A 12,680-nucleotide genomic window follows, 5' to 3' on the forward strand; every position below is an offset into this window, starting at 1 on the left:
AAGGCAGTAACCACATCCCCCAGTGTAAAACAGTAACCACCTCCCCCAGTGTAAAACAGTAACCACCTCCCCCAGTGTAAGGCAGTAACCACATCCCCCAGTGTAAGGCAGTAACCACATCCCCCAGTGTAAAACAGTAACCACCTTCCCCAGTGTAAAACAGTAACCACATCCCCCAGTGTAAGGCAGTAACCACCTCCCCCAGTGTAAGGCAGTAACCACCTCCCCCAGTGTAAGGCAGTAACCACATCCCCCAGTGTAAGGCAGTAACCACCTCCCCCAGTGTAAAACAGTAACCACCTTCCCCAGTGTAAGGCAGTAACCACCTCCCCCAGTGTAAAACAGTAACCACCTTCCCCAGTGTAAGATATTAACCAATAAATCTGATTTGGACTTCAGGAGAAACTCCTTCATGCAGAGAATGGTGAGAATGTAGAACTCCAGAAGGAATTAAGAAGAATAATGTAGCTGTATTGGAGGGGAATATTGATAAACACATGCGGACCAAGGAAATGCTGCTTGTATTTGATGGTAAAAGTTGGGATGGGGCTTTTGTGGAACAGAAAAGGTGACATAGAACAGATGGAGCAAATGATCATTTTGTGCTGTAAACACTAGTTTTCACCGACTACTATCTGAGGGATATTTCAAGACTCTCATTATTCTTGGTGGGTTAATACCTTATAAGGACATACTACATTCCTGCAAACCTAGCCATCCAAAGTATGCGAGTTTAAAAAAAAATTGAGTTTCTTCAACCAGCTCACATACCTCAACTGCATGGTTTTGGTTAAAGTAATCTGAAGTATTCTGAGATATATTGCGAAGAACTTGGCAACGGCATTGCTTTCTTTGGCCTCTACTCTGGCTTTGTGTCTAAAAAGAATAAGTATTTCCTTACTGTGGTATGCAGCTCAGATAGAAAACGTCAGCTTCTGAAACAGAATGCTGAATTATAACAGAGAAACACATCTCACCGAGCAAACATGTCTGAAGGGTTCAAGTCATCATTTGTTTATGTCTCGAATGTGGAAAAAATTGATCCGTTGTGGGGAAGGAACCTGGGGTGGGGGGTGGAGGGGTGGGGTGGGGTGGGGGATGTCCCAGTTGAACCCTTAAGTAGTCTTGGTCATCAGGAGAGAACTGGCTTTGCAAATTAGACGAAATAAATTTAAGTGAAACTTAGAAGAAAAATAACACAGGGATCAAATTACTATATGTGTATGCGAGAGAGAGGAAACATTCTGTCGGGGAAATTTGTTACAAAAACATTATTTTTGGAAATGACGATTGTTTGAGAAGCCTAAGATTTTTATTTCTTTGGGAGGTGGGCGGCATTAGCCAGAGTACAAGTATTGCAAATTCTTAGTTACCCTGGTAAGATGGTGGTGGGGTGAGATGGAGAATGGAGAGGTGGTCTCCCTATAGCAACATTGTATTTACAATTGAATATAAATCAAATCTCGGTCATAGGGACCATTCCAATTTATTGTTTTAAAAATACCACATCTAGTTCACTCCTATACTTTGGGGAAGGAAATTGGTCGTTCTTTCCTGGTCTGGCCTGCATGTGACTCCAGACTCACAACAATATATACTGACTCTTAAAAACCGAAAGAACTGTGGATGTTATTTATCAGAAACAAAAACTGAAATTGCTGGAAAAGCTCAGCAGGCCTGGCAGCATTTGTTGAAGACAAATCAGATTTAACGTTTCAGGTTAACATTAACCCGAAACATTAACTCTGACTTCTCTCCACAGATGCTGCCAGATCTGCTGAGCTTTTCCACATGTTTCTGTATTGACTCTTAACTGCCCTCTGAAACAGCCTGGAAAGCCCCTCAAGGGCACATTGGATGGCCAGCAAATACTGGAAAATAGGAACAGGAGTAGGCCATTCGGCCCGTTGAACTTGCTCGGCCATTCAATAAGATCATTCAACTCAGTACCCTGTTCCTGCTATTTCCCCATCACCTCTGATTCGTTTTGCCTTAAGAACAATATCTAACTTGATGTATATATATCTTGAAGGGAGGCGATGGTATTATGGCAACGTTATTGCTAGACTATTAATTCAGAGACCCTGGCAATGTTCTGGGGACCTGGTTTGAATTCAACCACGGCAGATGGTGGAATTTGAATTCAGTAAAAGTGTGGAGTTAAGAATAATGACTGTGAATCCATTGTCAATTGTTAGGGAAAAACCCACCTGGTTCACTAATGTCCTTTAGGGAAGGAAACTGCCATCCTTACCTGGTCTGGCCTACATATGACTCCAGACTCTCAGCAATGTGGTTGACTCTGAACTGCCCTTTGGGCAAATTACTGCTGGGAAATTAATGCTGACCAACCAATGATGGCCACACCCCCATGATTGATTTAAAAAATTTTAAAAACACCTTTGTGAAAACACATCATGTTTTGGCTTTAACTGCTTTCTGTGGCAGAGAATTCCACAGGCTCATCACTCTCTGGGTGAACACATTTCTCCTCATTTCAGCCTTAAGTGACTCATCCATATCCTTAGTCTGGGACACTGGTTCTGGATTCCCCGATCATTGGGAACATCAATGGAAAGCAGAAATCTGCTTGAAGTTTGAGATGAGCTCGCCCTATTTTATATCAGTCCTCGAGCCAAAGTGTAGTTTATAAAAATAACGGAAAGACCTGCATAGCTGCTGAAATTGCACAGCGTCCACATAATTGGTTACAGTAATTATGTTGTTTATTTGAGCGGAGCAGCCCAGTTGTACATGGCTTGAAATGGTGCTTGAGCATAAAGTTGTCTGAAAGTGCTACCAACTGCACTATTTTGGAACATTCTGTGCTACTGAGTCCTGACACGGTCTGGGGAGACTGATCACCCCTCACCACCCCCCCACCCCACCACCACCTCAGTTCTGAAAGTGCCTGAGGTGTAGGTGCTGCAGAATTCATGTCCTTCTGTGGTAGGATCTGCTCAGTTGGCAGTACGCACTCTGCCATCTGAATCAGTGAGCCATGGGTACCAGAGGCCAGAACCCAGGCTGATATTTTAGCAAAGTACTTGAAGGAACGCTGCCTTGCTGAGGAAGCTGTCTTTTAGATGTGATGTAAGCTGAAGCCCCACCTTCCCCCTCGTTGTTGTGACAATCCATGTCCTATTCCAAAGTGGATAAAGGAAATTCTCCGCAGTGAGCTCGGGCACTACTCCTATCTCAATTAACAATACCTGTACCATAGTCTCTGGTCACTATTTGTGGAATTTTTTTTAAAATTCACTCATGGAACGTGGGAATCTCCCACATTGTCTGTCCCCTGTTGCCCTTCAGAAGGTGATGGTGAGCCGCTGTTGAACCACTGATGCCCTTAGGCCCCCACCCCCCAATTCCATCGAAAACAAACAGTGTCTACACTTCTAATGTAAGCTATCAGCCGTGATATGTTCTTTAACCTCTCGAGGTTATCTTTGTATCTCAGTTTAAGATTGATCAGCCCTTTCCGTCTGTTTATGTTGTCTCAGGCTGTGGCTTCAAGTTGTTGGTCTTTCCTGAAAAGCAAGAGACAGCAGATAAAGGTGGGTATGGTGGGGGGAGAAAGTAATTGTTCAATTCTCTCAGGAATTATAAGTGGTATTTATACAACAGAACTCCAGTATATTAGCATTGTGGTTCTCTGGTTTTCTCATTTGATGAAATCTACTTTGTGGGAGCCCCCACAATTTCCAAAGTGCACTATGTAGAGCACAGTGCCTCACCCTTGTCTTATTGAGGCAACTAGCAATTCTAATTGGGCAGGAGCAGAGCATGGAACACATGAAAGCAGCTTGGGTGCGTAGAATCTGGTAGACTCTTAACTGCCCTCTGAAATGCCCAAATGAGCCACTCATGTCCAGGAGAATTGGAGATGGGCTATAAATTCTGGCCCAGCCAAAGCGCCCATATTCCATAAATGAGTTCCTTTTCTTTAAATCGCATTTAAGCTAAACAGGAGGCAGTCAGTGGCAGTGATGGATGCCTTTCCCATGATTTGGAGACCTGACAGTTGAGGGTTCTGTGCCTCTTTGAGGGAAGACCCACTGCATCCAAGCACCACTCAGGTACTTAACAGGACAGTGGAGGTCCATCCCTGGCATCAGTGACCTCCGAGGGCAGACGTCCTGTCTGGGTAAGAGTTCGGTGGGTGTTGGCTGCTGCTGGTATCATATCCACTGAGGTCTACAATTGGCACTGGGTACCAGGCCACACAAGTGAATGGTAGCGGGAGGGGGTTTGCAGGGTAGGGAGTAGTCACTGTGAGGTGATAACTAGGGTCAACAACAAGAGCAAGGGAATGGCTGTCAGGTGCACCTGACCCCTTCACCCTGCACCTCTATGTATGAATCAGGGACTCCTCAACCCCCCAACCAACACCTGCAAAGGCATTCACCCTGTATGGTAAGTCTACTACTCAGCACTGGCTCAGAACCTGAGACAGCAGGCTGAGACACTCATGAGGTATTCATTTACTGCTTAAAGAGTCTAAATTGGCAGCTATCGTAATCAGGGTAGAAGCAGGATCAGAATTCATCAACTTGTTGATAGAAGTTATTATGGGCTCATGCTTCCACTGCTGTTTCTGATCAGCATTTCAAGTGCTACCTATTGTCTTGTGTAAAACAAGGTATATTCTCCCTACACTCTTTTGGTTATAAATTGTTAGCTAAATAAAAATATTTACTTATCCATAACCGTTTATCAGGTCTCCTCTTAGTTTTCTTCATTCTGTTGAAGGGTTTCTCTATTCTTCCGACTTTTGTCATGTTATGTCTCACAGTCAGAATGTCAGTATAGCTTTAAGAGGTTGTGTCATCGCAGTATTATGGTATGTAACCTGAGGATAATATACCATCTTACTCTGGGATCATTTGAAGCATGACAGTCTACTTGAAGCATGTTCTTCTGCTGTAACGTAACAACTTAATATTAGCTCACACACTTATGCACCTGATCAATGTCAGGTTTCTACGCAACAGCTAGTTACAGTAAATGTCTGTTGGATTCTTCAGTACCACAGTATCCACGCCCAGTTTCTTATGTTGCGGTGATAACATTACAATTACCACATCTGGTAAAACAGCCTGAGGAACATAAAAATCACATCAATAATAGACACTTAAGAGTGTGTTGGAGACAGTTTCTATCAAGTCATTCAAAGTTCGTGGAATTGGATTGTGATCTGAAAAGGAAGTATATGCTGGGTTGCAGGGAGAAGGCAGCAGAATAGCAGTAGGTGAATTTCCCATTCAGAGAATCAATGCAGGTATGATGGGCCAAATAGCCTCCATCTGCTCTGTAAAAATTGTTAAAAAAAAAACTTGTCAATCTCTTTTTGTCTATGGCCTTGCATCCTTTCTAAAGTAAGTAAGTTTCATCATGGCCTGTTAAAGGAATCATGAATTGCAGCCATGTGAGGGTCACCAATATTTTTATACAGGGCAACCTCTTTGTTAGCAATTTGCCTTAAAATGTAACACTGTAAGAAAATGGAAAGAGACAATTCATTTCCCCAAATATAACAAGAATCAAGTTTAAATGACTTTACCCTGAAGTCAAAAAGTGTGGTCCTGCCTATATTACAGAGAATATATGTCTCACAAACAGGCCATTCAGCCCAATCAGGTAATGCCGATGTTGTGCTGTACTTGAGCCACCTCTCCTCTTTCTTCACCTAAATCTACTATCATAATCCCGTGTTCCTTTCTCCCTCCTGGGCTTATCTGGTTTCCTCCTAAATGCATCTAAACTATTCGCTTCAACCACTTCCTGTGGTAGCAAGTTTCACATTCTCGCCATTCTTCAGATGATCCTTACAACAAGTGGCTATCAAGCCCTTAGGGAGTGTGCAGATTTCCTATGTTACTACTGTTCTATTCCAGCTGCTGAAAGATAGAACTGGAGCCAATCTTTGCAGGTTTTTTTTATTTGAAATAATTTACAGAAATCCATAATAGAAATATGTACTTCCCAACCCAACAGCTGTAGTGGCGCAAGTGAATCTTCAATGAGTGTTAATATCTAGTTAACATACACAGGGCACATGGGATTTCAGTTATGTAAATCGACTGAGGAAACAGCAAGTTATTCTGCTTAGAGCAAAGAAGCGAGTTCAAGAGAGGTGTTCAAAGTTATGAGTGATTTTGACAGTCAGTGACAGGAACAATTGCTACAGATGAGATGCAGGACTAGTATTCAGAAGATGTGGTTTTACAATAATTAGCAAAAAGAACTAGGTGATGGATGACAGGAAATATCCATGATGTAGCAAGTTTTCATGATTTGGAATGCACTGCCTGAAAGGGTGGTGAAGGCAGATTCAATATTGACCTGCAATTGGAAATTGGAGGAAAAAGCCGAGTCACAAATAAAGAGTAGGGAAATTGAACCAAATAGAAAGCTCCTTCAAAGAGCTGGCACATATGCGATGATCTGAATGGGTTTATTCTTCTCTATAAGATTCTCAGAAATAAAGGAAACAAGTTGCACATTCTCAACAGAACTGCCCCCCCATTTAGTATCAAATGGCAGTGTGATAGATAACTGCACTTCACCCTTCAGAATCTGGCTTCAAATTCTAGTCCTACCAAGAGTGACAAACATTTCCTCTGTGAACTGGATGTGAAATGAGTTAGAGAGACTCTATTCAGTGCAGCATTGAGAGGAGGCCTTCAATTAGTGTCTGTCATGTGTTAATTTTATCAAAGTTGGTAAAGTCAGTTACTCCTGGGCTTTCCAGTGAATAGTTTGCATATTCCTCTTTCTCATTTGTGCTGGTTGACTTTGACAGGTGCCCAATGGCTTCATTGCTCATTTCTACGCCGTCTGTGAACACATCAGTCCGATACTCGCCTGGGGCTTCTTAGGGCCCAGAGACTCCCTCTACGATTTGTGCTGCTTCTTCAAGGTACCACAATCTCTTGCTTTCCATTCAGCGTGAACATTCTGCCCCTTCTCTTTGAAATGTCTTGCTGCAGACCTTCTTTGATGTAGGGTGTTGTAGGGAGGGCATCAGATGCCAGGGTATTGGGGAAAGGGCAGGAGAATGGCACTAAGTGGCATGGACAAGATGGGTCTTCTTCTGTGTTGTAAGAACTCAACGACTCTATATCATGGCACTCAGTTGGAGTTCTGGTGCAGATACAATTGACCAAATGGCCTTATTCTGTGCTGGAAGACCTCTGTGATTTTGTGTCTGTCAGCGTGAGTGATGGAGAAGGCTGGATGACAATGATGGACACCGTTGTACTTCAGATGTACAAAGCCCTGGTTAGACTCTGTCTCTTGGACACTATATCTTGGGAAGGAAAATATAGTGAGAGGGTGAAGATACAGCACAGCTTCACCAGGACTGAGAGGGTTATATTGTGAAGACAGATTGCATAGCCGAGGCATGTATTTCCCTAGGATATAAGCAACTGTCAGGGTTTTTAAAATCTTAGAAGAATTTGAAAGGTCCTGTCAATGATTCAAAGTTGAGTTAGAATTAGGCCATTGCGGTGGCAAATGAGGAAACATCCTTCCATATAAAGAGAGTAGATTTCTGAAATACTCTCCTCAAAATGGCTTTGGACAACAGGAGCCTTCAAAGTTTGAGATCTGTAGACTTTTAGGTAGGGTACTGAGTGTTCTGAAGATAAGGCAATCATAGTTTTTGGGTACACCAACAAATGAATGGTGGAGCAGGGTTTGAGGTGCAGAATAGCCTACTGCAATTCCTGTGATACTTTCTGCTGCATTTGTAATATGTCATAGAAAATACGAGGAGGAGTAGGCTATTCAGCCCTTCGAGCCTGCTCCACCATTCAACATGATCATAGCTGATCATCCAACTCAGTGCCTTGTTCCTGCTTTCTCCCCATACTCTTCGATCACTTTAGCCCCAATAACTAAATCTATCTCCTTCTTAAATTCATTTAATGTTTTAGCCTGAACTGCTTTCTGGGTGGAGATATTTCTCCTCATCCCAGCCCTAAATAGTCTACCCTGTATCCTTAGAATGTGACCGCTGGTTTTGGACTCCATGGTCATCAGGAACATGCTTCTTGCATTTATCCAGTCTAGTCCGATGGAATTTTACAGTTTCTGTGAAATCCCACTTCATTCTTCTAAACTCCGATTTGGGAAACAAATAATCGGGGTGTGGGATGGGGGGGTAGGAAGGTAGTGACGAGTTGAGGTCCTTAAGTGACCTTTAATTGACCACTAAAGAATCTTAATTGCTAATGGACCTTCTCACCCGGCACTTAATTAGTGAGGTGGTAGAAGACGGGGTGAAGTTTCCATTCAAGGCAAACTCATCTCATTGTTATTCCCTCTCATGGTTTTCGGGATAATGGGAAAATGGTGTCCAGGTTTGTTCTCAGGATTACGTTGATTAAAGGAAGAATGTTAGTCAGTACATTGGGAGAAATCTTCATTTGGAATAGGGACATGAGATGCTTTGAGAGATGGTAAAGTTGCATAGTCCCATTAGACCATACGGTTACACTCTCATTGGAGAGAGACAACTGGCAATGGTTTAACCTGAGGGTCACCACGCCTCAGGCAAGGGGAGCGGTTGAGAAGGCAGGATCTTTGAGGTAACCTGAGCCAATGCAGGGATTAAACCTACATGGTTGGTGCCATGCTGTGTGGCAAACCAGCCAACCAACTAACTAGGCTAACCAACCCATGGGATCTAACCCACCTTAACCACCAGTTTAGCATAAAGGATAACTAACGGCACATTTATTACAACCAGTGATGCTGTCTAGTGAAGTGTAATAATGGATAAGCTAACGGTTATTGGCAATGTCTTTCCCAGGAACAAGTTCTTTTCTTCATGAAGGACATCTTTGACTTTGAGAAGGTGAGGTACACCAGCACCGAGTGTCTTGCTGAGGACATCTTACACTTGATACAGCGTCGCACTGAGCTCCTGATGGCTTATCTTGGAACAGACAGCCTGAGGCACCTGAATGGGTATGTTGGACTCCCCCTATCCAATGGATGCTTGGAAGCACAAGCACAGTAAACTAAGACTTTGAACTCTGTGTGAGGGTTATCATGAGCACACTTAACAAAAGAGTGTCTGTAAAACCTCACAGGCCCCCTAAACCATGACACTTGAACCATTCCATTATATTTCTTCCTCACTACTTTCGTCCCCGTTTGAGTTTTTTTGGTCCTTACATTTGCAAAGGGCTGTCCTGTTGATTCAAGCCCCATTACAGAGGCATGGACACTAGCTGCTGGCTGATTTTTCAGTGCAGTAGAGAGCTTCACTGTTGGAGGTGTTGTCTTCTGAATGGGGGATTAAACTGACACAACAAAATTTCGAAGGACAAGGGAATTCTCTCCAGTGTCCTGCCAAATATTTATCCAAGAGATAATCAAGGGTTATTTATCTCAATGCTCCTCTGTACAAATGGGGTGCAGCATTTTCCCCATTACATTTCTAAAGTGCTTTATTGACAGTAAGTGATTTGCAATGCCCTAGGGGTGTAAAAGCAGCTTTATAAATACAATACCTTACTTTTTTCTGCTAGATGACTCCTGAATCAGGATTCAGCACCACCGTTGTGAATGTTTGATCTGAATTTAGATTATGGGAGTCACAAGGCTCTGTGCAACCCTCAAGGATAGAAACTTTACCACCCCAAGCACATAGCAGCAGATATTGGGACATAGCATGTATTGTCGTGTTCACTTGTTAGCCTTCGCACACCAGAGTTTCAAAGTACAAGACAGCGCTGGGACTTGGTTCTACCTCCTGACAGGAACCAGACAGAGCAAAATTTGTTCTCATCGTATGACAGGGGAAGCCTTGAAGAAGCACCTATCCTGGGGCAGCGATGACAGAACATGTTGCACGGTGCCTATAATTCATGATAGACTCAGGGAGGTTTCCAAAGGAAAGTATCCAGGATTTTCATAAAGTCTCCACATTGCTGAATATGACTACGTACAGACTGGTGTCCAGTTGAAGATTCCAGTTGCAATTGTGAATATTTGGCAGAGGGATACTCCAGCAACTGTGTTACCTACAATATACTTTGTGAAACCTTGAATGGTCTGCTTTGTTCTCGTTCCTTTCTGGTTTTGAGCTTGACCAGTAGGAGTACTGTCAGGGTTTCCACCTTTAATCTGTCTTAACGCCAGACATATCCATCCTGCTCTTATTAGAATTGGACAGGGGTCAAACAGAGGGTGGTACAGACCTAGGCCAAGGGGATGGCATACAATCAGGGGGCAGAAACTATCTTAAGGTTGGAGCAGGATGTCGGCTAATAAAGGAACCACACTTGGGATGGGATCAGAGCAGGGGTTGACGGAATAGGGTTGGGGCAGAAAAACTCAGAGAGGAGATCGGATATAGTCGGAGGAAAGGATAGGATAGATCAAGGGAAGGGTGCGGATCAGGCGATGGAGGAATGGGTTTGGGATTGGCTACTACATTGAGGCAGATACCTTAGATATGAGGAAAAGAAGGAATAATGTCAGCTAAGTGATGTAGGCTAATTTTATTTATTCATTCACAGAATGTGGGTGTTACTGCCCATGCTAGCATTCATTGTCCATGCCTAATTGCACAGAGGGTAGTTAAGTATCAACCACATTGCTGTGGGTCTGGAGTCACATGTAGGTCAGACCAGCTTTCCCCAAAAGGGATGGAGTTTTCCCAATAATCAGGAGTAGTTTTGTGGCCATCATTAGACTGTTAATTCCAGATACTTATTGAATTCAAATCCCAACTTCTGCTGTAGCAGGATTTGAACCCAGGTCCCTAGAACATTACCAGGGCCTCTGGATTAATGGTCTAGCAATAATACTGCTAGGCCATCACCACCCCTGGTAATAATGAGGGCAGGATGGGGCACAAAAAGGTGAATGAGAAGGGATAATAATCAGGCACGGATTTGGCAGTAGTAGGGATGGAGTTGTATCTTTAATTCTGATGTTTGCTGATGCCTCCCAGTCAGCAAGGAAATAAGTGAGTATGGTGAGGTGTTTTCCTCCTTGCATACACTAGTCAATGTAACCTGTGCAATTCCTGTCTGTGCTCTTTAGCAGTAGGGTTAACCCATTTAGACTAAGCTTATAGCAATGCATTTACAGGGAAGCTAGATAAGCACGTGAGAAGGGAATGGAACGTTGACAGGGGTAGATGAGGTAAGGTGAGAGGAAACTTGTTTGGAATGCTATCAGTAACAAAGACCTGTTGGGCTGAAGGGCCTGTTTCTGCACTGTATCTTCTCTGAAGTTGGTAAAGTCGCCATAGTCCCATTGTCTCATTAGAGAGAGAGAGACAATAGGTGGTGGTTTATCCTGAGGGTCACCATCCCTCAGGTGAAGGGAGAGGTAGAGGAGAATCCTTCATTTGATTTGGTTTGATTTGATTTATTATTGTCACGTGTATTTAAGTACAGTGAAAAGTTTTGTTTTGAGTGCACTACAGGCAGATCATACCATACAAAGAACATAGGGAGATTGAACAGAACAAGAAATACAAAGTTACAGCTACAAAGAAGGTACACAAAAAGCAAATCAACATTAGATTTGAAATTTGAGATGTCCATTCAGAAGTCTAACAACAATGGGGGAGATGCTATTCTTGAACCTGTTGGTACGTGTGTTTAAGCTTTTGTATCTTCTGCCTGACAGGAGAGGTTGGAAGAGATTATAACTGGGGTGGGAGGGACCTTTGATTATGTTGATTGCCTTTCTGAGGTAGTGGGAAGTGTAGGTAGAGTCTGTGGATGGAAGGTTGGCTTGTGTGATGGTCTGGGTTGTGTTCAAAACTTTCTGTAGTTTCTCATGGTAGCCTCAGCCATTGTAGGAATCAAACCCATGCTATTTGGTGTCCTTCTGAATCAGAGATCAGCTGTCCAGGCAACTGAGCTAACCAACCCTCCCGCTGTGAAGTTAACGACAGTGTTAAAATAGTAGAGACAGGAATTCACAAAGATCGTGTTAACTGCTTGGTTATGTATCAGTAGCAAATACGTGCAGTTGACTCTAACCACTCAATTCTGATGGGGCACATAATGCACAGGGGTTGATTATCACCATCACTTTCTGGGCTGGTTGGTCCATTGATACAGCAGATTGGCTGTCTTTTGTAAAACCTGCCAGATTTTCATTGCATGGATAACAACAAGATGGAAATCAGGCAGATCTAAGAGCAGGAAGACAATCCTCCAGATCAGGGTGTCATATGCCAGAAACAGTGACCAGCCCCTCTCCTTCAACCATATGGGTGGCAACCCTAGACTCCTCACTTATTTTATTGAATGACTGCTTATCTGCTAAGTGTTCTCTGCTTTTCTATGGTCCATAATGTGACTGTGTACATATGTCTGTACCTATACCTCACTATATATAATTATATAGACAGACTGCTCAGCAGCACCTCATCACATTTCCCTATTGAGCACTAAAAGCACACTAGATATTCACTTTTAAAATGTTACTTGAATTTTCGATTTGCCAGTGTCACGCCCGCCATTGAAGTATTGCTGTGAATGTACTATGATAATTCCTTAAAAATACATATACCTGGCATTTTAAGGCACTAAAACAGTTTATGCAAGTTGCCTTTTCCTTTGTTGGTCAGTAACAGTCTTGCAAAATGTCTGTATTGTTGTCTGTTTGGTTTTTGATACTCAGCAACTTAACTCCAC

General features: G+C 43.0%; 1 protein-coding gene across 1 annotated transcript in view; it reads left to right on the top strand.

Moving 5' to 3' along the window:
* Nucleotides 1-11,289, top strand: part of miga1 (mitoguardin 1) — an 87,083-nt gene extending 75,794 nt beyond the window's left edge. Inside the window, exons 15-18 of the mRNA XM_048602422.1 lie at nt 3,504-3,557; nt 6,806-6,922; nt 8,822-8,979; nt 9,546-11,289. Coding sequence (XP_048458379.1) covers nt 3,504-3,557; nt 6,806-6,922; nt 8,822-8,979; nt 9,546-9,549 — 333 coding nt within the window. The 3' untranslated portion in view covers nt 9,550-11,289. The remainder of the gene's footprint in view (nt 1-3,503; nt 3,558-6,805; nt 6,923-8,821; nt 8,980-9,545) is intronic.
* The last annotated feature ends 1,391 nt before the right edge of the window (nt 11,290-12,680 follow it).

Source organism: Rhincodon typus, chromosome 10, assembly GCF_021869965.1.
Source record: "Rhincodon typus isolate 14 chromosome 10, sRhiTyp1.1, whole genome shotgun sequence".
In the NCBI taxonomy this organism is placed as follows: domain Eukaryota; kingdom Metazoa; phylum Chordata; class Chondrichthyes; order Orectolobiformes; family Rhincodontidae; genus Rhincodon; species Rhincodon typus.